Here is a 23,116-nt window from a genome sequence, read left to right as displayed (position 1 = left end):
GTTACCCAACGTTACAAGTCATATCTGACAGTGTGTTCGTGCACAGGTAGAACAGGCAATACGTACATTGCTTCAGAGCTCGTCTGACCCGGCCATTCGGACCGTCTTTCCCAACAACTTTGGAACCTCCTCGTTCCAAAACTTCATCCGGGTCTCTCGAATCTTGACGTCAGCAGATGACGGCACGTCCAACTTTAGGTACTCTTGCGATGACACGGAGTAACGTGGCCAGTTCACAGTGTGGCGCACACGTGCCGCTCCCGTCGAGTCATTGGGATCCCTTTAGCATGTTTAGAATTGGGAGAATGGGCATCATTTGCGTTCGGATTTCTTATCAAAAGTGCGCAAAAACGGCACAAAAATAATCTAAATGGTGGTCTTTTAGTTTCACGCGCCTACTGTTAATATTGCAGATACCATAGCCCACCTCCGTCAAAACGTAGAAATGCAAAATTAAAACAACGGACATGCAGTCACTCTCATTGGTCGAACCGCTAATTAGGATGGACAGTCAGGATCAGTCTATTAGGGCTTGGATTTTCTATCAGTTCTCACCACACAACGACATCGTATCTTTGCTCATTTCATTTTGATATGTAATGGTTATAGTGTTATTGAAACATGCTATGTGTATGAATGACTAGAAATTTGAGTTTTTTAATCAAGTTTCAAGCCTCGTAAAATGCTCTGGGTATCTTAAATACATAGGAACGGGAGATGCGTATCTTTGTTGTGAAAACAGCCAAAAATTGAGAAAAATAATTCTGAAGTGATGTGCCAAAAGTGTTAACAAAGCCATGTAGGCACATGTCCTAGGCAGTCCCATACCACGTTTGGTATGAATACTAGCGCACCTGTACCAGAAATGCAAGATAAATTGATTAACTTAATTGGCCAATCAGGCAGTCGCATTTTGAAATGCAGTGTTCCCATTGGCTGTCACTTCCACCACTGTATATGTTAATGACAGTGACAGAAGTGGCAAAAAGTGGCGAAAAAAGCCCAAAATAAATCGTTTTCAAGATGTGTATGCAAAAAATGGGAATGTAGTCCTTGTAATATTTGTTCAAGGCACATGTACAGCAAATTTCAGGTCATTCGGTTGAAATATCAGGGCGCAAGAGGCCAAGATATACATTTTTGGTCTAAAAATAGCACAAAAAAATCAATAAAGTCACTTTAAAGGTCTATATAAAAAAAATTGAGGAAAAAAATCCGAGGGTATTTGCCTACTCTACCTTTGTGCCAAATTTCAGGTCATTTGTTATAAAAATGACAGAGAAGAATCGATTTGAAGATTTGACAGGAAGAGAAGGAGAAGAATGGCCTGGAATCCATCCTATTTAGCTTCCGGCCGCTACCCTAGCTCCGCTGCGCTACCCTAGCTCCGCTGCCGGTAGCGCAGCGGAGCTAGGGTAGCGGCCGGAAGCTAAATAGGATGGATTCCAGGCTAGGAGAAGAAACCTGACAAAAACAATATGTTTGGCCCATACCTATAGTATGGCTAAACAGAATAAAATGTTTCGTCTTCCACCGTGTGTGATATGCAGTATTTACAAGTTCTTTCGCACACGGGTAAATTTAGAAAACATTTAGGTGCTATCGGCAAGGACGTGTAAAGTCCACGCTCCCGCACGCGAAAACGACCTCCCCGGTATTGGAGAAACTGGCATGTGTTGCGAGAAAAAAATCGCGACTCAGCGCCCCCCTTCAAGAAATAAACGCTAGCGCACCTAAAAGTCTCCGAAGAAGGCTTACGTTTGCTATGTTTTACAGATTATCACGAGCAAACAAGTTCAGCCACACAATGTTTGCAGGTTTGCTCGCGTGATGGAATTTTCCGACACGAGATTAAGTGAATGACTTTTGTTCACGTAAGTGAATGGCTTTTGTTCATGTGAACATCACCTTGACTTCACATGGTCAACACTTTTGACTAGGCAAGAATGAACGACGCCATTCTTTTCTTGCAAAGTGTGGTCTAAATGTCAGATTATCATTGAATAGCATCCGGTGTAGATGCTATAAAAGGAGTCCATTTCTTTCTGTCTGCCCATTCCTAACTGCTACCTCGAGGCATTTCCAGCCAAGAAGCGCTTCCAGCCATTGGCACGAACTACCTGGCGCCCTGTCTTCTAAACGTCTCAGAAACACAGCGGTGAGTTGAAATCTCGACTTATTTTTCATTGCCGTCGTCTGTATTGTACTTGGTACATTCTATGAAAACCGCTGCCCCTTGAAAATATAAAAAAAATGATACATTTTTTATGCATTGTAATTAAAACAACATCTTAAAACCGACGTTAGAGCTCGAGTGTTCTTATGTTATGCTTTGTGAGTGTGTAGTTACTTAAAGAAATTCGTCTATCCGACGTTGTCTTGGTATCCTAATTAGAAACACACAGCCCTTCACAAAATGTGTTTTTCTGAGACAGAATTCTGTAACTAGATAAAAACTCAGACTAGCAGGCTCATGGCTGTTTTTTTCTTATGGCATAACAGTTCTATTGCACTCGGTTTCTTGTCGCCGGGCCTGGTACAGGTGCGTTGTGTCGCCTGTTGGCGATATAATCATGGTAACTTTAGGGACTGTACGATATTTAGCGGACGGAGGGCCGGTCGTCAGAGGGGGCATAGGATGCTATTTTGGCATAGGGGGAAGAGCAAGGAAAAATGATCTCCTTCAGAACCTTCAAACACATATCTAAATGTCTAACTATGGGCTGCAAACCACTCAAAACAACTCGAAATTTCCCGCTAGGTGCGGAGAAGGTTAGAATAGGAAATGCGCCGTTTTTTGTGGTCTAATTAAGATATCTTGACATTCTTGGTAGATAAATGTAGTAATAAAAAGATCCTCAGCTTGATATATATTCTGCAATACAAACGTGGGTTGCGACTCTCTAAAATGTGCCGACGTTCTGCGCTGAGGGGAAGAACGCTCACCGCCTTGGTTGCCGAAGTTTCCAAGCCTGGCCCCGTCAGGTCGATTACCCGTTCCGAACATGACAAGTGATGTTGTCCAGTAATATTCTTTTGGAAATATCAAATGTTAAACTGTGACCATACAGCACCCGTTAAAACCTTCCAAAAATGTAATAGAAGTTAACCTCGTCGACCGCTAACCGGTACCGGGTGGTGTTTGATAGCAAGGCCAAGGGAGTTTGGCGGTAGGAAACCTAGTTATGGTCTTTGAATAAAGATACTGACAAGTTGAAAACTGCTTATTTATGTTTCTGTCATTATTGAAGTTCAGAAGAACACATTTTAATTGTAAACCTCTGTACCGGTACCTGTACCTGTACCTGATGTTAAGTTTAGGTACGCAGCACTACTTCCTAGCACATTATGTAATAAATGGACAGGACTGTTTTAATGCGGCTTGTGACTGCAAGTGTTTGCCTGCTCCATGCCCTACCATGCCAGGTTTGTCTGCTGGTAACAACAACAATGGCAGAAATGATAGAAAGGGAACTGACAACGTGGCACGTAGAGCCTTAATGAAGACTGAAAGGATGGGAGGGGCGAACTGGGAAAGCATGCTAGGGAGGGCAAGCCTATTCAGGAAAGGTGCAATGGGGCGGGGGATTAAGTCTCTGTGCCACTAAAGAAACGTACCCAGTACTACTCTCCAATCAGAGCATGGGTTTCGGCTGGTTTTTGACGTGTTTTTAGGCGTTATTGTCGGGCTTTCTACTTTGTCATCTTTTTTTTTTTGTCTCGCAAACCCAAACTCTGCCGGCAGACGGAAGCTTCAATGCCTAATAAACCTAATCACTTGAGACAAAAAAAAGATGACAAAGTAGAAAGCCCGACAATAACGCCTAAAAACACGTCAAAAACCAGCCGAAACCCATGCTCTGCTTGGAGAGTACCCAGTGCTGTATAACATGATGCAAAACCAAACCTCCGTGGACTTTATTACAAATTGATTGAAATATCATCCTTATTCATTTTGAGGGAGCACTAAACATATTATCTTTCTATTTACCCTGTTTGTTGTTAAGTTTTTAATGATACATACATGTAACGTTAAGTTTATTGCAATTACAATTACAATTCTTTTGATGCAGTTTGATAATGGAATGTTCTCCCAGGTGAGAGTGACCGACAGATCATATCATATAGCTATATACAAGGCCATACTGTAAGTAATGTATTTCCCAGTCTTATTTGACAGAGGTGATTTTTCTGATATCTTAACAGATGCTGCGCCGTGGAAAGAACAGCACAAATAAACCAGGTATGGAGGAGGACAAAGGGGCCGCGGAGACCACGCCCCTAAACAACAGCGATGACGCCCATGTTCGTGTGAGGACCAAGCCCCTCCCCTTCTACAGAAACCCTGCCTCCTGCCTGATGCTAGTAGCCCTTCTGGCTGGGGTGGTTGTATTTGCTTCTATGGCTTTTATTTTTTGGAGCCGCAATACCGCAGCAAACCAACCCATCTGTACTGACCCCTGCAAGTATGTCACTGATACTGCAAAAGTGTTTTAAAAAAGTCTTACAGCAAATTTTCACATATAGACAGTTACACATGATGAAAAGATAGAAATGATATTAGGACTGATACAAACATTAAGTACTGTGAAAGTGTTAGTTCGGTTTGGTTTACAGGTGCTTTGTCAAGCCAGGTCTCTATTCTAACTGAGTTAGTTAAAATCCTCCCACACCATAAGGTGTATAGGGCGGTGCCCATCCCCGTTTCATAGCCCTGGGCCACACTGTGGTGCAATCACTGCAGCAGGGGGCTAGTCCACTGGCAGTGGAGTGTGTTTAACTTCCATACTGTTTCATAAGTATTACCATTTTTGTTAAGTCTTTTAGCTGAAAGTACCTAATATATTATTGTACCTTTTGCGCAAGAGTAGAAAGATTATAGTGTCTTCCAACAAATCGATCTATCATGTCCTGCAAATATGTTCTTTGTATCTATGAACTGTACCATACTATAGCTGTATTTGCGCAGTAAAGTCATCAAGTCTTTTTGGCTGACTGACAAAGAGTACATTCTTGTCACAGTTTGTAAGTTTCTATAATGCACTACCACATACATTTACATTGATGTTGAAAACCAGGTATTAAGGACATCACAACTTTCAGGGCATAATTGATATTTAAATATAGATATAAAGAGCCATGATTTTAGTGTGACCAGGACGATGATACAATGGACACTTTGTAAAGGTTTTATACGCTATTTTTGTACACAAAGTAAAGGGTTTAAAAGCTTGCTATCAGTCCTGTGATTCCTCTCTAGCTGAAATTACCCAAAGCCTCATTGTTGGGTTACCTGAAATTTAGAAGGATCAGAGGACTGCTCAAAAGCTTGTTAATTGCTAATCCATTTGTGTACGGAAATAGTAATGTAAAATCTCTACGATATGGTCACAGATAAACTTTCATGATAATTTGAACCAGAGACACTTGTCTGCGTACTAGAAATGTTCGAACAATTGTATATTTTGAATCTGAAGTAAAAACTCACCTTTTCTTCAGACTTACCCTTGTGGAGAGCATCCCGTGGAACCTGACGTATGCAACAGGGCAGCCCGCCCACCCATCCATCTACAGTGCCTGGATGAGGCTTGTACAGAATGCACAACATTCCATAGACATCGCCTCTTTCTACTGGACCCTCCAGGAAGAAGATCTTCCTCATGATGAGTCATCAAGTGAGGTGGGTCCTTTATAAAACTATGGCTGTACTTTTATTCAGGCTACTACTAGTAGTACTAGCTATCAGCCTGAGGGTGTCCTCTGGATGCACTACACTAAGAAAACATAGAAATTAGACAGCCTCCTACACTAAGAAAACATAGAAATTAGACACCCTCCTTTAGCTTATAAACATATGTATGTACATGAGTTCCCCATGTATTTTGTTGTTTTTTTCCTCATAAACAGACATTGGTATTTCAAATTCAGGATTTCTGCACCATCAGCCTTTGATTTCATTCTACTGCTAGGATAAGAAGCAATATTTTTCTGACACAAACTGTAATCTTCACAATGAAAAGACCATTGGGGAAGATAGATGCAGTTGAACAACGTATAATGTACCCTTTTTTTTAGCATATGGCCGACCAACTTTCCTCCTCAGCAACCAGTTTTCCTCAGTTCCTTAAGTGGTTGCTGAGACCAGGTTTGACAGTAGTTTCACTGTAAACTATGTCCTATATAACCTGCCTTTTTCAATATGCAGGGCCAAGCATTTTACAATGAGCTGCTACGAGTGGGTAAAGGTGGGAGTGTGAAGATCAGGATCGCTCAGGACATTCAGGAAGGAAAAATTCAGAACGACACAGCCTTCTTAGCCAAAGTGGGGGCAGCCCAAGTCAGGTCCCTAGATTTCAGCAGGTTCTACCCATGGGGAGGGGTGCTGCACACAAAGATGATCACTGTGGACGGACGACACTTCTACGTGGGGAGTGCAAACCTGGACTGGAGGTCCTTGACTCAGGTGAGTAGCTTGTACACCAACGAAGTTTCAAAACTTGCAAAAATGAATGGCTGTATGGTCGTGTTGACAGACTTTCAGATTAATGATATTCTGAATGATGCTTTTAATTAGCTGGTTTAGATTTGAAAAAGTAAGAATACAGTAAGAATATCTAAATGATGTTTGAATAGATTATAATATGATGACAATGTTAATGTCCCACCTTTTCCATAAAAGTGTCAGATGAAAATTTGCTTGGATCAAGTATGAAAACATCTTATCTGATTCACGATCAGTAGAATGATGTTACCTAGTGTCATGTCCATTCCTTTTATACTTTATATATCGAAATTTTGTTTGTTTTGCTAGGTGAAGAAGTTAAGGGCAGTGGTTGAAGACTAGGTTGGTCTGGATTTGTTTGTAGATAATTTGTTTGTTCGTTTGTATTGCTAGGTGAAGAAGTTAAGAGCAGTGGTTGATGACTGCCCATGTTTGGGTTTGTTTGTACATTATTTGTTGTACATAATTTGTTCTTTTGTTTGTTTGTATTGTTAGGTGAAGGAGTTAGGAGCAGTGGTTGAGGACCGCCCCTGTCTGTGTTTGTTTGTACATGATTTGTTGTACATAATTTGTTTTTTTGTTTTTGTTTGTTTGTTTGCTTGTATTGTTAGGTGAAGGAGTTAGGAGCGGTTGTTGAGGACTGCCCCTGTCTGGCGCAGGACGTCGGCAAGCTCTTCTCCGTGTACTGGGACCTGGGCAAGCCCGGTGCCAACCTGCCACCCTCCTGGCCGGCTGCGTACCAGACTAACTACAACCTGCAGACACCAGTGAAGGTGGCATTCAACGGGACGGACACCAACACCTTCTTATCTGTAGGTTGAAGATTCTAAACGTAACCAAAAGTCTACTCCTTTGTTCTGGTAGCTCAGTACGCACTACTGTACTTACAGTGTGTAGTTCTGTACTTGTAGAAGCTAACAGCCCCTTTCCACGAGAGACCGCAATTGCTGAGCGAATTCTGAGCAACCAAACATTTGATAGCTTGCCCAATGAATTTCATAGATAAAGAACAAAATCTTTTTACGTTTTGTATGTTTCCTTGTGTTTTAAATCATACTTTTACATCAAACTCAAGGGTCACACAAATCCCATTTAGGTCGCAATAGTTGCTCAGTGAATGTCGTCTAGTAGAAACACGGTCTAGTTCTGTACTATTGGAGCTAGCTTGGGCATACCCCTTCTCTTATTGATAAGTGGTTTGGGTTCTTAAGACATGGCTTTGTTCAAACATGGAATCTTTTGCTAGATTTAATACCCACCAGATGTCACTATAATATCATTGTGCTGTATCGTCCTCAAATTATCTTCCTGTCACCTTAGACAACCTATCACATTCCTCATCAGGGCAACACAGACTGGTTCTACTTCGCACTGCAGCTAGGTGTCGCTGCTGCAGTGTGAAGAATGCACTTCCAAACATGGTTATCATGGTTCATGACTGGAGTAGATGTCTTGATCCATACAGCCTCCTTTTTCCAACAAGGGCATCTGTTGTCCTCTCTTTGTTCCCCAGTGACTTACCAACCTGATGAAACTATTCAATCATGTTCCACCAATTGTTGATATACAGAGCGCTCCACCAGAGTTTTGTCCCAAAGGGAGGACGACTGACATTGATGCCATCGTCGGCGTGATTCGCTCAGCGCAGAAGTTTGTGTACGTAGCTGTGATGGACTATGTCCCTACCACTCAGTTTCATGGTGATGACAACATGTGAGTTAATTCTATCTTTAGTCTGTCTTGTAGCACTTTGCTTATCTGAAGTGGATTTTGATTAATGATCTTTTCAGTGCTTTTGTGAACACTATTAGTAACAAAATTGGGTATGGTATCTTACCGCCTAATTTACGCCTACCGATGTCTTTTCTCTAGTCAGGAAATTTTCATCCCTTTTTGTTCCCAGTTACTGGCCTGTTATTGATGATGAGCTGAGGAGAGCGGCGTTTGACCGCCATGTCGAAGTTCGTCTGATGGCGTCCAAATGGAACTACACCAGGGCAGAGAGCTTCCGCTACCTGTGGTCCCTCCAGGACCTGAACTTCACTGGAAAGAACCTCAGTATCAATGTGTCTGTGGTATGTTCATCAACATTCTGTATTTGTATTTGTATAGCCGGTACAACAGACTTCTGCACACCGGCTTCTGTATCTGTACAGCCGGTATAACCGACTTCGGCACACCAGCTTCTGTATCTGTATATCCGGTATAATTGACTTCTGCACACCAGCCTCTCTATCTGTATAGCCGGTATAATTGACTTCTGCACACCTTGGGCTCCGTTGGAAATCAGTTATTGAATTAACTGCAGGGACTACCCTAAAGATGAATACAGAAATAAATGAATAAAGCTTCTGTATCTGTATAGCCAGTATAACTGCCCTTTTACTTGCCTTTGGTGTGTTTCAAACCAGCTTCTCTGTATCTTCATCTGCATCTGCAAAGTCGATATAACTGCCCTTCAGCAAAACACACTACCTTTGCATGCAGGTATGTGGCTAGTCACGCTTTTAAAACCCTTTCACATCCAGCTAGATGTAAGCATTGTTTAAAGCTATTCATTAACTTTATTACTTGGTGGGAACGAGTTCCACTCTACTATAAATTATACGTGACAATAGTTTTAGGAAAATATGAACTTTTGAACACCTCAATCCTGATATTAGACACTCTGTAGTTGTTACCAGTGAGTGGTGGATTCTTGTTTTGTGTAGCATAGTGTTGTGGCCGGGCTTTTTATTGGTCCAACAAAAATGTTTGGACATTAATTTATAATCTATGAAAATTATTCTTTCTTAAAACTATTATTCAATGTATTTTCTACAGTCGCCATAATTGTTTGTGTATATTAACTATAACATCCTTATCATTTGTGTTGCAGAAAGTGTTTGAGGTTCCGGACTATCCTGGTGTCGAAGAGCAGTTCGACCATTCCAGGGTCAACCACAACAAGTACATGGTAACAGACCAAGTGGCATACATAGGTGAGACACAGAGAAAAGGATCTGTTCCTGATATATAATTTTTTTATGTGATGTTTTAAAGGCCAGCATCATTATGTTTCGCCAACGAAACATATTGCTATGTTTCGCCAAGGAAACATATTGTTTTTGTCACGTTTCTTCTCCTTCTCCTTCTCCTTCTTCTCCTTCTTCTCCTGTCAAATCTTCAAATCGCTTCTTCTCGGTCGTCCGTCGACCAAATTAGCTGAAATTTGGTATGGAAGTAGAGTACGTGTATACCTCTAGACCCTTTTAAAATTTTTTTGATATAAGTTTTTAAAATGATTTTATCGAGGTTTTTTGGTCATTTTCCGACAAAAGTCGCACATTATGGCCTCCAGTGCCGTGGTGTTGAAACCTAAGGACCTGAAATTTGGTTTAGTTGTGCATTGGATATTTACCCAAAGGACCCCATTATTTTTTTTGGTATACACTACTTCAAAATCATTTATTTTGCAATTTTTTGATGGAATTTTTGGTTATTTTCTCACAACTAGGTCATCTTGTAACATAAGCCCACCTACACTTCCCCTGTCTGGGAGTTAAAACCAAGCAGATGTCAGGGGGTACCTCTACTAATGGTATTACAGAAAGTTATATGTACCTTATGTTACATGGTACGGATGTTATATTTGAGATGTAGGTACCTTTAGGAAAGGCGAACACACCTGGTCATAAATTATGCTAATGAGGACCTTATTTGCATAATCGATGCATAAAGTTGTATGTCCCTTACCGTAAAAGCTGCGGATGTCATTTTTGAGATGTAGATACCTTTAGGAAAGGCAAACACACCTGGCCATAAATTATGCTAATGAGGACCTCATTTGCATGATTTATGCGTAAACTTGTAATTCCCTTACCGGAAAAGCTGCAGATGTCAGATTTGAGATGTACGTACCGTTAGCAAAGGTGATCACACCTGCCCATGAATTCATGCATAAACTTGTATTTCCCTTACCGTGACAGTTGCGGATGTCATCTTTAAGATGTAGGTACCATTAGGAAAGGTGAATGCACCTGGCCAAAAATTAAGCTAATGAGGACCTCATTTGCATAATTTATGCAGAAACTTGTCTTTCCCTTACCGTACAAGCTGCAGATGTCATATTTGAGATGTAGGTACCTTTAGGAAAGGTGCACACACCTGGCCATAACATATGCTAATGAGGACCTCACTTGCATAATTTATGCATGATGTTGTATTCCCCTTACTGTAAAAGCTGCGGATGTCATCTTGAACATGTAGGTACATGTAGGAAAGGTGAAAGCACCTGGACATAACTTATGCTCATGAGGACCTCATTTGCATAAATTATGCAGAAACTTGGATTTGCCCAGGAGTTATTTTGGGACAGCCCACTTCTTGCATGAGGAGTATGGGCGAAACATCCTGAATTTGCTCTTAAAGCAAATGACGGCCAGTCTAGTTTTTGTAAGGTTTCTTCTTCTCCTTCTTCTTCTCCTTCTCCTTCTTCTCCTGTCAAATCTTCAAATCGCTTCTTCTCGGTCGTCCGTCGATCAAATTAGCTGAAATTTGGTATGCAGGTAGAGTACGTGTATACCCCTAGACCCTTTTAAATTTTTTTTGATATAAGTTTTTAAAATGATTTTATGGAGGTTTTTTGGTCATTTTCAGACAAAAGTCGCACATGATGGCCTCCAGTGCCGTGGTGTTGAAACCTGAGGACCTGAAATTTGGTTCAGTTGTGCATTGGATATTTACCCAAAGGACCCCATTATTTTTTTTGGCATACACTACTTCAAAATCATTTATTTTGCAATTTTTTGATGCAATTTTTGGTTATTTTCTGTCGGGGCCAGCAAGAACTAGGTCATACTGTAACATAAGCCCTCCTACACTTACCATATCTGGGACTTAAAACCAAGCAGATGTCAGGGGGTACCTCTACTAATGGTATTACAGAAAGTTATATGTACCTTATGTTACATGGTACGGATGTTATATTTGAGATGTAGGTACCTATAGGAAAGGTGACTACACCTGACAATTACTTATGCTAATGAGGACCTAATTCGCATAATGTATGCATAAAGTTGTATGTCCCTTACCGTAAATGCTGCGGATGTCATCTTTGAGATGTAGGTACCTTTAGGAAAGGCGAACACACCAGACCATAAATTATGCTAATGAGGACCTAATTTGCATAATCAATGCATGAAGTTGTATGTCCCTTACCGTAAAAGCTGCGGATGTCATCTTTGAGATGTAGGTACCTTTAGGAAAGGCGAACACACCTGGCCATAAATTATGCTAATGAGGACCTCATTTGCATGATTTATGCGTAAACTTGTTATTCCCTTACCGGAAAAGCTGCAGATGTCAGATTTGACATGTACGTACCGTTAGCAAAGGTGATCACACCTGGCCATGAATTATGCTAATGAGGACCTCATTTGCATAATTCATGCATAAACTTGTATTTCCCTTACCGTGACAGCTGCGGGTGTCATCTTTAAGATGTAGGTACCATTAGGAAAGGTGAATGCACCTGGCCAAAAATTATGCAGAAACTTGGATTTGCCCAGGAGTTATTTTGGGACAGCCCACTTCTTGCATGAGGAGTATGGGCGAAACATCCTGAATTTGCTCTTAAAGCAAATGACGGCCAGTCTAGTTATTGACTGTGATCGCATGGTGCGAAATGCATACAGTCAAACTTGTACAAGTGACCACCTCTACATAATGACCACCTGGCCAATCTGACAACTTTGTGGTGCTCCATTAGATAGATTTTTCCTATTGACACAAGCAAAAATCCTGTTTATAGTGACCAGATAGACCAGATTCTGTGGGTCACCTGAGTGGTCTTGTTGGGCAGTTTGGCTGTAACAGTTACTGGATAAAAGGTTACAATATTTCTAATATCTGTAATAGTGTCCATCTTTTGTTCAGTTGTATTTGGTTCATTCTAGATAAAGAATTGAGTGTGCAATACACTTCTTCTATTGCTGCCATTCCACATGTGCACACATGCCAGTAGTAAAAAACGTTCTTGGTCTCCAGGTACATCCAACTTTTGTTCAGTTGTATTTGGTGCAGTCTAGATAAAGAATTGAGTGTGCAATACACTTCTTCTATTGCTGCCATTCCACCTGTGCACACATGCCAGTAGTAAAAAACGTTCTTGGTCTCCAGGTATACATCCAACTTTTGTTCAGTTGTATTTGGTTCATTCTAGATAAAGAATTGAGTGTGCAATAGACTTCTTCTATTGCTGCCATTCCACATGTGCACACATGCCAGTAGTAAAAAACGTTCTTGGTCTCCAGGTACATCCAACTTTTGTTCAGTTGTATTTGGTTCATTCTAGATAAAGAATTGAGTGTGCAATACACTTCTTCTATTGCTGCCATTCCACATGTGCACACATGCCAGTAGTAAAAGACGTTCTTGGTCTCCAGGTACATCCAACTGGTCAGCAGACTACTTCATCAACACAGGTGGCATAGGACTGGTCATCAACCAGACGTCGGGACAGTTTGGAAAGGACAACGTGGAGGAACAGCTGAGAGCCGTGTTCGAGAGGGACTGGAACTCTCCGTACGCACACTTCCTGGACCACTACTCAGAGCACAGATGAGAGAAGAGAAAACTTAGTGCCACTTTTACTAAAGCCCAACACGTCCAAGATTCAAAATGGACAGGACCATCTTGCAATGCTTTATCAAGGCCATGTTGATTTGACTGTATAGATGACATCCACACGCACATCAATTTCCATCCGTTTCCAAAAAAATGTAAAAGAATTAAATATCGGCGATACTGTAGATCGTACAAAGCAGCTGCAAAATGAAAAAAAAAAGTATGCTGTAAATTGCAAAAATATATTTCGGAAAATGGGTACTAATGTTGTAGAACGCCAAAGTCAGTTCCAAAGTCAAAGAAATTGTGAAGGAACAAAAAGGAAGGATCTATTATTCGGTATTCCATACTCTATGTGACTGTTTAGTTTTGTTTAATCCTTCCTGACCATGTAGATTTCACAATGAGGGCAACTTTTTTTTATTTGCACGATTGCATCAATTTTGGGGTCCCCGGAGGATGTCATCCATATCATTATTACATTCAAATGAACATGGCCTTACCAGTATATGCACTTGCTAAGTTGCCTACAAAATGATTGCTGTGTCTATTGACCATCTATGCTAACACCATTTTAGCCTTTTTGATTTACTATAATTGATTGTAAGTCTATTGCAAGTTCTTGCCCGTAAGCTAATTGCAAGTACATATTGACAACAGTTACTGTACCATTAGTTTTGCCAAAAAAATACCACTAGCTTACTGTTTTTTGTTTCCAGATTTAGTTGAATTTTCGGATGCCTGCAATGTTTTTGAATGATTTTAGAAAAAAGAATTGCTATGATTGTGAAACAATACAATTGTGCTATTAAGTTTTCGACATTTGTATCCTGTAACATTATATGTGTGTATGTGTTTACCAAAGATTTGTATTAAATTTTTTTTTTAATTTTGAACGTTTGTTGCCTGCAATGTTTCAAAAACATTTTTTTTTAAAGATATTGTTGCTATGATGATGAAACAATGTTATTGTGTTCTGTTTTGTGTGATTATGAAATTTTTTTGACACTGCTTGTGGTCTTTTTTTCTTCTAACTTCGTGTTATCTTATCATTGATATCTAGTTATATGATTAATAAGACTATTTATCGAGTTTTTAATTTCTAGTTGTTGTTTTTTGCAAAGTCTGGATAAGATATGTAGGACGTATTGTGTACAAAAGCCGCAATTCAGCACCAGTGCTGCGAGGTTTATCTCTCTCTCTCTCTCTCTCTCTCTCTCTCTCTTTCTCTCTCTCTCTCTCTCTCTCTCCCTCCCTCTCTCTCTCTTTCTCTAACTAAAACTACAGTAACTGTCGTTTGTGAAAAAAGAACTATTCGTGGGGATCAAAAACTTCACATCTAGATAAAGTTTCTTCCTAAAACGATGATTGTTTAATCAAGTATTGGGGTAGAAGATACCACAACGTTCCGGCTAGATATGTGTTCATATCTGACAGTGAGAACAGGCAATACGTACATTGCTTCAGAGCTCGTCTGACCTGGCCATTCGGACCGTCTTTCCCAAAAACTTTGGAACCTCCTCGTTCCAAAACTTCATCCGGGTCTCTCGAATCTTGACGTCAGCAGATGACGGCACGTCCAACTTAAGGTACTCTTGGGATGACGCGGAGTAACGTGGCCAGTTCACAGTGTGGCGCACACGTGCCGCTCCCGTCGAGTCATTTGGATCCCTTTAGAAATTGGGAGAATGGGCATCATTTTTGAAAGTTCACTCTAGGATTTTGTCCTTCATGTTAAAGCAGACCTAGACAGAATTCAACAACATTTCAGTCCTTTCATTGAGCAACGGTAAAGCCCAACAATATGAGGATGGAGGTTTGCCAAATCATCCAAGTGCTACTTTTTAAGAAAAGTAAGTTTTCTTGCCGTGTGGACATACAATTTACTAATGAGATATATTTTAGCATTGAATGCCCATGTCGACGTCAGTGGTTTGCGCAATTTCGTCAAGTAAAAAATGTGTTTATGACTAAAGATATACAAACCTATGGTATGCAATGAAACCTGCCGTATGAGATATTTGAATTCCGAAGTTCTTATTATGTGATTTTAAGAAATACCAAAGTCATGAATAATGTTAACTTCAAATATACGTGACATATTCTTCTTTATTTCAAGCACACAGCCCTGATATGAAACGAACCTACGACCGCTTGATTGTTCAGAGGCATCAGTTTAAAAGGCTAGCAGCGGTTACGACAAATGAATGTCGACATACCCGTTTGCGGCAAAGTTGACCCAGTACGCCATCATGTCCAGACTCAGCTCTCGTTCTTCATCCGTGAAGTTGTACTTCCACGAGTTGCCCGTGTCGTCCGGCATCAACGTGATTCCGAACATGTAGAACAGGTCGTCGCCATGGTCGGCTTGGACGCGAGGCGGTCTGTAGTCGAAGTACGAGCTGCGGTGTTGAAACTCGTACTGGTAGACTCTGACAGGATGGGCTGTACATGTGTGTGACAGAAATAATGATAATGGTTTATTGTCTCAAAGTCTCACTTGTCCATCAGCTTGGCTGAATCGACGTACGGACACCACAACAATTATACTCAAGGTTAATAATGTGGTTAACACATTAAAATAGCGCACTATTAACACATCAAAATAACATCAATGTGGTTTAGAATACTTACAAGTTTCAGGTTTAAAGCGTTTAAAAGCTATTATTGCACTTGGACAATGGGTAAGAAGATAAGAACACAGATATTCGAATGAAGGTTCACCTGTGGCGATAATTGACGTTGTGATAAAGAATTTACAAAGACTTTTTTTAAAATGTTGCAGACTGTTTTCTCTGCTTAGCATTCAACATCTGGCAAAGAGTATGGTCCCTGTGGTGTAGTGGTCTGCGCCTTCTGCCTCTCACCACATCTGGTTCAAATTACTTGGACCAGAAGGACTGGGGTTCAAGCCCCAGGTAGGACACCTCTGGACAAGAGGCGCATTGAGTCATACCAAAGACTTTATAAAAATGGTACATACTTCTGAAACAGTATGCATATGGAAGTTAAACACACTTCACTACCAGTGGACTAGCCCCCTGCTACAGTAATTGCACCACAGTGTGGCCCAGGGCTATGAAACGGAGATGAGCACCGCCCTATACATCAATAATGGTGTGGGAGGATTTAAACTAACCACTACCAATGGACTAGCCCATGCTGTAGTGATTATACAAAGTTGTATGCGTGGCACAAGGCTACAGACGCGGAGATGGGCGCCGCCCAATGCACCATCTGGTGCAGGAAGGACGTTTAACTACCTGCTGCTGCCTGAGCCATCAGAACGGTCGGTGCGGTGAACCACATGTCTGTCAGGAGTTGGCCGTACTGGTCACGTGTGGTGATCGGGTCGTCCGGACTGTCAGGGTCCAGGTACTGGTCAGTCACAGCCTGGACAACTGCGTTGGCATCACCACCCTATAGACAAAAAGACCTTCAGACAAATGTTCTCGATACATTGCAAATCTCAGACTGCAGATAAAATGTCTATTGATGAATAGAATGTGCAGCAAAGCCCAGGTCCCGTGGAAAACTCTCCAAGCGATGGAAAGACCGGGTGGTAAAAGGCACAAGTCTGAGTTTTACAGACAGCAGAATCTAGGGACCGTGCAGTATGGAGCAGACTTACGTACATCTACGGAGAGGAGCAGGGGCTAGTCCCAAGTACTTAGACATACCGAAGTTACCGCCTGCTGGCTTGAGGGAACGAATATGCCGTTGCTACGCCGTCTTCTAAAACAAGATAACCTACCTACTCTCCAAGCAGATGCTGGAGTGAAAGATCGTTTTCTGAGTGAGGGCCGGGCTTCTATAAAAGTCCATTTGATAAGCTTTAAGCAGATGAACAGTTACTATGGGAAAGCGGATGATGTCCACACATATCCTTAACATACTCATTACGTAGAGAAGGGAATGGATGTATAATGTACGACTAAGAAGTTACATATGCTCCTATCCCGACGTCTAAAAAACGATCCTTTTTATGCCAACTCGTATTTTCGTAGGTGTTGAAGTTAATTCTGATCTAAAGACGTCTAAACCTATTCGAGAAAGTGACTGTTTTTAAGTCTACTGCATCACTTTTATTACATCTTCACAAGTCAGGTTGGTATACCCTATCATAGCCTATTTTCTACTACCGCTGCCGGCCGCTCTGTGAAAAGGGGCAAAGACGACCGTCAAATTGCCAAATTCCCGTCTTTTCGGGAACTTGGGGAAATTCTAGCAAAGGGGTTTGATTTATGTGGGCATATTTGACTGTTTCCAACAAAACGACCGTTTGAAATCAATATTTACAATATTTAAGATATTTCACAAACAAAACAACGGGATGTTAGGCCATTTATTAGGTTATGTGTCCTTCTCATTTGACCAACAGTACTCCAGGACGTACTAATTTAAAGGTTTAACCACCTCGAGAAAATCCCTACCTATCCTGTTTTTTTTGTTCGGACCGTAATCGGACACACGACATTTTTCTTAGGCCTTACCAAGAACTGACCGGTGAACCACAGGAGGTCTGTCGGGATAATCTCGTCGAATTCACTCCTGGTCATCCCGTCTTCATCCAAGACTATAGTTCCAGCCGATTGATATCCATACTCGTTGATGTTAGTTCCCAGCAGGTAGTCGACCTGGTTAACCTGCCTCTTGTTCATCAGATCCTGTGAAAAACACGCCAGACTTTTTCATATTCTCAGTCGGCAATGCTACGAGGTGCGTTCAACAAGCCCACGACTTTACCAGGCAACATCATCGGGGTATGTACCGTATGATCATCAAATGAAACTGGAAATTGATCTCGAACCAGTTTACCTCACCGAAAAGCAATAACAAATTCAATCACAAACGTGGCGTTACTATCATTAAAGCGTCATCTGTTAAGATGTTTTGAAGAAATGATAAGTAAAAATCATTAATACCCATGGACTCTCTGGAAGAAACTTGTCCCCAACTACTACTGATGCATTCATGAAAAATGCGATGTCTCCAATCACTACAGCGACCTCTTCGCCTGGTTTTCTGTACACAAACAAGAAGCAAACACAACGATCAATTTTCCTGCTTGTCAAAATTCTTGAACTCGTCAATATCCTCTTTTTTTTTACAATAAACTAACTGTAGATTCCTTTAAATTGCTTGCCTTCATGGTGTCGGTCAGTCTCTTCAAGCCGCCTTTGATCAGTGTTGACATGTCAACTATTTCATCCCTGCCCGTACGAAACAATGAGCTTCAATCCAATGGTCAAGACGCCCGGAGCGTCTAACTTTTAATGGTAGCGTTGCCCGGATCAACGTAAACAGTGCTTGCCACGTCCACCGTAAAGTGTCAGGGAGTGATTAATGGACAGATGTAATGCTAATCAAACATGTTATTTGTAAAATCAATGAACTGCAATAAAACGAGACATACGATGAACTCAACTAGCTCACAGCTTCAAGGATGTACAATACAATTGGCAAAGTAACAACCTAAATAGGAACGACTTCAATCAAGTTTCTGAACTGTTTTTGTCAAATTTAGATTGGCCGTAATGAGGTGGGTGTAGCATAGACCATTTAGGCTTCTTCCCTCTTCCTGCACGTGTTTTTGTCATAGTTTATCATCTTGTTATTTCCTCTTTGTTGTGCAATCAAACGAGCAAACAAAAAAACGTACCCTCGAAGACAGCTCATCATCTCGTCGTAAGAGGATGTGGGACAGTCACATCCACGAGCAAGCTCTTCCATCCTCCTGATGTCCCCCCTCTGGGTGATGGGCAGTCCGGCCACGCCACTCTGGGAGATGGCTCGATGGAACAGCCCCGTTGCCATGGGAGACATGACGAGTAGAGAGACGGCCCAGCCCCCTCCGGACTCCCCGAAGATGGTGACTCTGTCGGGATCGCCTCCGAAGTTCCTGATGTTTGATTGTACCCACTGGAGAGCTTTTATCTGTCGCGCAGGGCATTGTATGACTCGTGGTTAATGAATGAATGAATGAAAACCTTTATTGTACATTCGTGCCCCGAGGGGCTAGATACAGGTCGTTTAACATAAACCTAACTAACATGTAAGTGACATTAACAGTGAAATATATACAGTACATGGTTTAAACATACATGGTTAATGTCAATCTAAATAGTGAGCGCTGGCCTGAATTACCGGTCTGGTAATGCAATTGATAACCAGGTAAGGTTACTGTTGGTGTGTAGTTAGCAGTTTCTGGACGGAACAAGGCAGAAAGGACACACGCTGGAGAACTGGACTTCTGACGTAATGATATTGGAGTTGTCAATGCCTCACATTCATCGTATAATCCCCATCCTACTTTGCCAGTCACTTTGGCACTCGCTTATAGATGCGACACCTAGCAGACGACCCCAGCAGATCAAAGAGGTTACTAAAAATTAGATACTGCAGATGGCACAAACGTCCGGGCACCTTCGACCCACTACTGACGAAATGTTTCTAGAAGGTCACGTGCAAGAAGCGAACGGTACTCTTCACGCAGAGGTTCAGCTCCGGCCTGTTTTTGACGTCTTTTATTTATTTATTCATTCATTCATTCATCTATCTATTGATTCCATCTTCAAGACATCTGGGTAGCCCCATCAACAATAGATTTCCAAGGGGGCCCAGAGAACATAGGTACATAGATTATATTAATGTAAATCGAACATATATGCAGAAAATGACATATAATGCTGCTGGGGGAGTAGCGAACGGATCATATATACCAGATTAAGTCCAAAGTATCATGAAAATATACATTCAAAGGGTTATTTTAGAAAGAATCAACCTACCGCATCGAGAAGACCGAAGTTGCCCGGCGCGTCGTCGTCCCTGGTCGGCAGGAAGCCCAAGTTGCCGACCCGGTAGTTTATGGTTACCATGACGACGTTATGTAATGCTGTCGGGATCTCAGCCGGGTACGTGTCTGCACTGCCCACAATAATACCGCCACCATGGATCCACACCATCACCTGAAATAGACATTGCACACGTAACGCGTACTAGTCAATGATCGCCTCTAAAACGCGATATGAAATATCCAACAATCCAACAATCAACGATCCACAATCAAATATGAATATACATAAATACATACATACATATGTAAAAGTATACATTTCTCTATATATTCTGGTCTTTGTATACATGTAGAAACAACGTTACCAAATGGCTTTGGTTTGGAAGAAGCTTATCTGATGTCAATCATCGTTCAGCCAGAAGATCACGAAACATTAGTCATTGTCAATAGATTTTCCTTATCTTCGTAGAACTTGACTTGTGGACACTATAACTAAGATGTAATATTTTTCATATGCACATATGGCTTTACTTACAGGCAAGTTGGAAGTGGATGAAACTTTTGGAGTGTACACGTTCAGCACCAAACAGTCCTCGCTGGTGGAGTTGATGCGCGAGTAGAGAACTTCCTTAAAAATCGGATCGGTCAATCCGTATTCCTCGAAGTCCATCGTTACTTGGGGGCACTTGCTTCCGAATTCGATGGCGTCCCGGACGCCTGTCCAGCTGCTAGGATTCTGTGGAGGGCGCCATCTGACGGAGGATGAGAGAAGTGCAGATATACTGAGACGCGAGATTGTTTGTTTGTTTGTTTGTTTGTTTGTTTGTTTGTACCATAAGGATGTACTCCTCACCACAGACAATAGATCATATCGACATCATATGTCTTCTACCCGCTTTCCAAAGTTTTCCGGACGTGCCATCCACCCACGTACCATTTTCCTTGATTCAATCAATCATTCACTCCTCGAGATAACTACATGTATTGTATATCTATTTTCTTGCATTTCCATCAAAGAGGGACCATCATAACAGATAGAAACTTTTAACATACGTAAAATCGATCCGCCATTCCGTCCACATTCCAGCTAGCAATCATAGTTTTTAGAATAGATTAGTTTTATTGTGTTGATTTCTTTGTTATTTTACCATGCATTGTAACATGTACAACGGTCGAGCAATAAAGTTCATGCATCCATTCAGTTTTGTCATTCATGCATTCGGACACATACCTGAGGTCCCCCACAGGCGGAGCGGCGTAAGGAATCCCCTTGAAGGTGAAGACGCTGTCAAAGAGGGCATTTCTAACGACAGAGGAGGTCTTGACTTCTGACCCTCTCACGTCTCCATAGGTGGTGGATACAACTACGGCATCTAGGACAGGAACAAATAACGTGATGCACAGTAGAACAAAACTCCGGGAAGGAGGTCCACATCCGATGGGGGTACTGTTTTTGGTTGTGTTTACGTGCTCGCACCTATAACTCAAGATCCCTTTGATGGATTTGGATGAATTTTAGTCTGCGTGTAGTCATTAAGGGCCTGACGAAACATGTGAATTTGGGTACTCCTCGCTATATTTTCAGGTACTGCAGCATTACAGCAAGTCACCCACCCCCCCTTTCTGAAAGTAGTATGGTATACTAGATAAGTGCATGTATAGCTGGTCAACCGTCCTCGACAAATGACCCCTTATGGGAAAGAGATACATGTAGCAGGGATTAATTAAAGGGGCGAAGGAAATGAGAAGATCACTAACATGGCTAGGGCTATGGCATCAATTGATGGCTAGGGCTCTGGCATTAAGAAATTCACAAAAACTGTAGATATTTCACGGAGGTATGAGCCTCTTCAACTTCTCGTTTCAGACTAGCAATACTGCTAACGAATTATCTCTCAGGAGATACCTTAACCATTAGTCCTTGATAGCACTATGCATTTATCTGCTGACACTTACTCGGAGTTACTCCCCAAGTGAATTCGAAGTATTGTTTTTCTGGGGGCGTCGAGGTGGCAAGATGGGGTTAGGGTTGTTGACTTAGAATCCGTTAATTTTCTGGGTTCGAATACTTGTAGACCCCACTGTTATATACATAAACGTTACCCTTGGGAAAGTCTCTTTACACCTCATTTTGTTGAGGAAAAGCTCATAACAATGGTAATCAACAACACGGGCAAACTTGTACTAACGAATCTAACTAATCTACCTTTTGTTTATTTGGGTCATCAGGATGTAAAGCAAACTATGACCTCTATTGACCTCTCTATTGACCTTACATTTGAAAGGCGATCAGATTACGCATATATAACTTACACGTTATAACGTTACGTCTGATTACCAACCTGGTAAGTATATTTGTGTGATAGAATCAATGGAGTCAGTCTGTCGGTCGTTTTTAGTGGTTGCAAGAGTCGTGCACGAGAAGGTCCAGCAAAAAAAAATAAACGACTCGATCTAGGCTTCATCTTGCAAGTTGTGCTGATCCCTGTGCACCGCACACCTGTTTCTATATTGTGCCATTGAAGAATGTAAAACCAACCTTACCTGATCCCACAGTAAGTACGGCCATCACCACAAAACAGGCCACAATTGTACAAAGACCTCGACAGCAACTGTAATAGACGGCCATTTTCAAACACCCCTTCAGGACGGAGCGGGTACGTCTGAATACAAATCAAACCAACCAGGTCAATAGATTTTGTTAGCTTTGTTCTGTGGGTCACCAAACAGCTAAGGACCCAAGAGACAGCGACCGCTAGGGCGGAAAGTGAAACGACCGCCCCAGGTTCCGCGTGGCTTTGAAAGGGGCGCCTCAAGTATTTTGGCCATCCGATAAGGACTGACGTGACAGTTAAACTACAGTAACTGTTGTAAAATGCACATTCTGCATGCTTAACCTTCTCCCTGCTGTCTAAACGCATAACCAATAGAAATGTGGTGCCAAAAAGCTACCTTAGCAGGCTGAAGGTTGAATGTGTACAAGTCGGGTTTGAACAGGAGTTTTATGTTACATTATCAATCTACTAATCAATCAACCAATCAATCAATCAATCGATCAATCAATTAATCAATCAATCAATCAATCAAAACGCAACACAATTTTGTCACCAGGAAGGTCCGGCATTATGAATCTTCAGTTAACCCAGTTGGACTTTTGGTCAGAATTTGAGAAAAGACCTACACTCTCATGACATTGCCTTTTATGACATTGA

The 23,116-nt window shown here is 41.5% G+C and overlaps 2 protein-coding genes across 4 annotated transcripts; one reads left to right on the top strand and one right to left on the bottom strand.

Moving 5' to 3' along the window:
- Positions 1-24: 24 nt before the first annotated feature.
- Positions 25-22,767, bottom strand: LOC136432550 (pyrethroid hydrolase Ces2e-like). Of its 3 annotated transcripts, none has more exons than XM_066423918.1 (10): positions 22,449-22,767; positions 21,136-21,277; positions 20,440-20,656; positions 19,897-20,076; positions 18,771-19,045; positions 18,034-18,133; positions 17,602-17,775; positions 16,372-16,528; positions 15,328-15,553; positions 25-280 (listed from the first exon to the last, which is right to left on the bottom strand). In XM_066423918.1, exons 1-10 carry the CDS (start codon positions 22,531-22,533, stop codon positions 73-75), a joined length of 1,764 nt encoding a protein of 587 aa, XP_066280015.1. In that variant the 5' UTR covers positions 22,534-22,767; the 3' UTR covers positions 25-72. The 3 variants fall into 3 exon arrangements, with proteins under 3 accessions (XP_066280015.1, XP_066280016.1, XP_066280017.1); XM_066423919.1 differs by lacking the exon at positions 25-280 and adding an exon at positions 14,373-14,779; XM_066423920.1 differs by lacking the exon at positions 25-280 and adding an exon at positions 14,787-14,853.
- Positions 1,755-13,757, top strand: LOC136432553 (5'-3' exonuclease PLD3-like). The gene is made up of 9 exons (XM_066423923.1): positions 1,755-2,158; positions 4,207-4,466; positions 5,500-5,680; positions 6,206-6,463; positions 7,114-7,314; positions 8,073-8,215; positions 8,406-8,577; positions 9,381-9,483; positions 12,928-13,757. Exons 2-9 carry the CDS (start codon positions 4,207-4,209, stop codon positions 13,104-13,106), a joined length of 1,497 nt encoding a protein of 498 aa, XP_066280020.1. The 5' UTR covers positions 1,755-2,158; the 3' UTR covers positions 13,107-13,757.
- Positions 22,768-23,116: the final 349 nt, after the last annotated feature.

This window comes from Branchiostoma lanceolatum, chromosome 4 (genome assembly GCF_035083965.1).
Source record: "Branchiostoma lanceolatum isolate klBraLanc5 chromosome 4, klBraLanc5.hap2, whole genome shotgun sequence".
In the NCBI taxonomy this organism is placed as follows: Eukaryota; Metazoa; Chordata; class Leptocardii; order Amphioxiformes; family Branchiostomatidae; genus Branchiostoma; species Branchiostoma lanceolatum.
Note: the sequence above shows the minus strand (reverse complement) of the source record. Positions and strands in the feature narration are given on the sequence as shown.

Coding starts and splice junctions, on each gene's coding strand:
- LOC136432550 (XM_066423918.1), bottom strand. CDS start 22,533: ATGGCCGTCTATTACAGTTGCTGTCGAGGTCTTTGTACAATTGTGGCC. Junction 20,657..21,135: donor CCGCCTGTGGGGGACCTCAG/GTATGTGTCCGA, acceptor ATCCTCCGTCAG/ATGGCGCCCTCCACAGAATC. Junction 281..15,327: donor GTCAACTTTGCCGCAAACGG/GTATGTCGACAT, acceptor AACATGCTAAAG/GGATCCCAATGACTCGACGG.
- LOC136432553 (XM_066423923.1), top strand. CDS start 4,207: ATGCTGCGCCGTGGAAAGAACAGCACAAATAAACCAGGTATGGAGGAG. Junction 4,467..5,499: donor ATCTGTACTGACCCCTGCAA/GTATGTCACTGA, acceptor CCTTTTCTTCAG/ACTTACCCTTGTGGAGAGCA. Junction 6,464..7,113: donor ACTGGAGGTCCTTGACTCAG/GTGAGTAGCTTG, acceptor TTGTATTGTTAG/GTGAAGGAGTTAGGAGCGGT.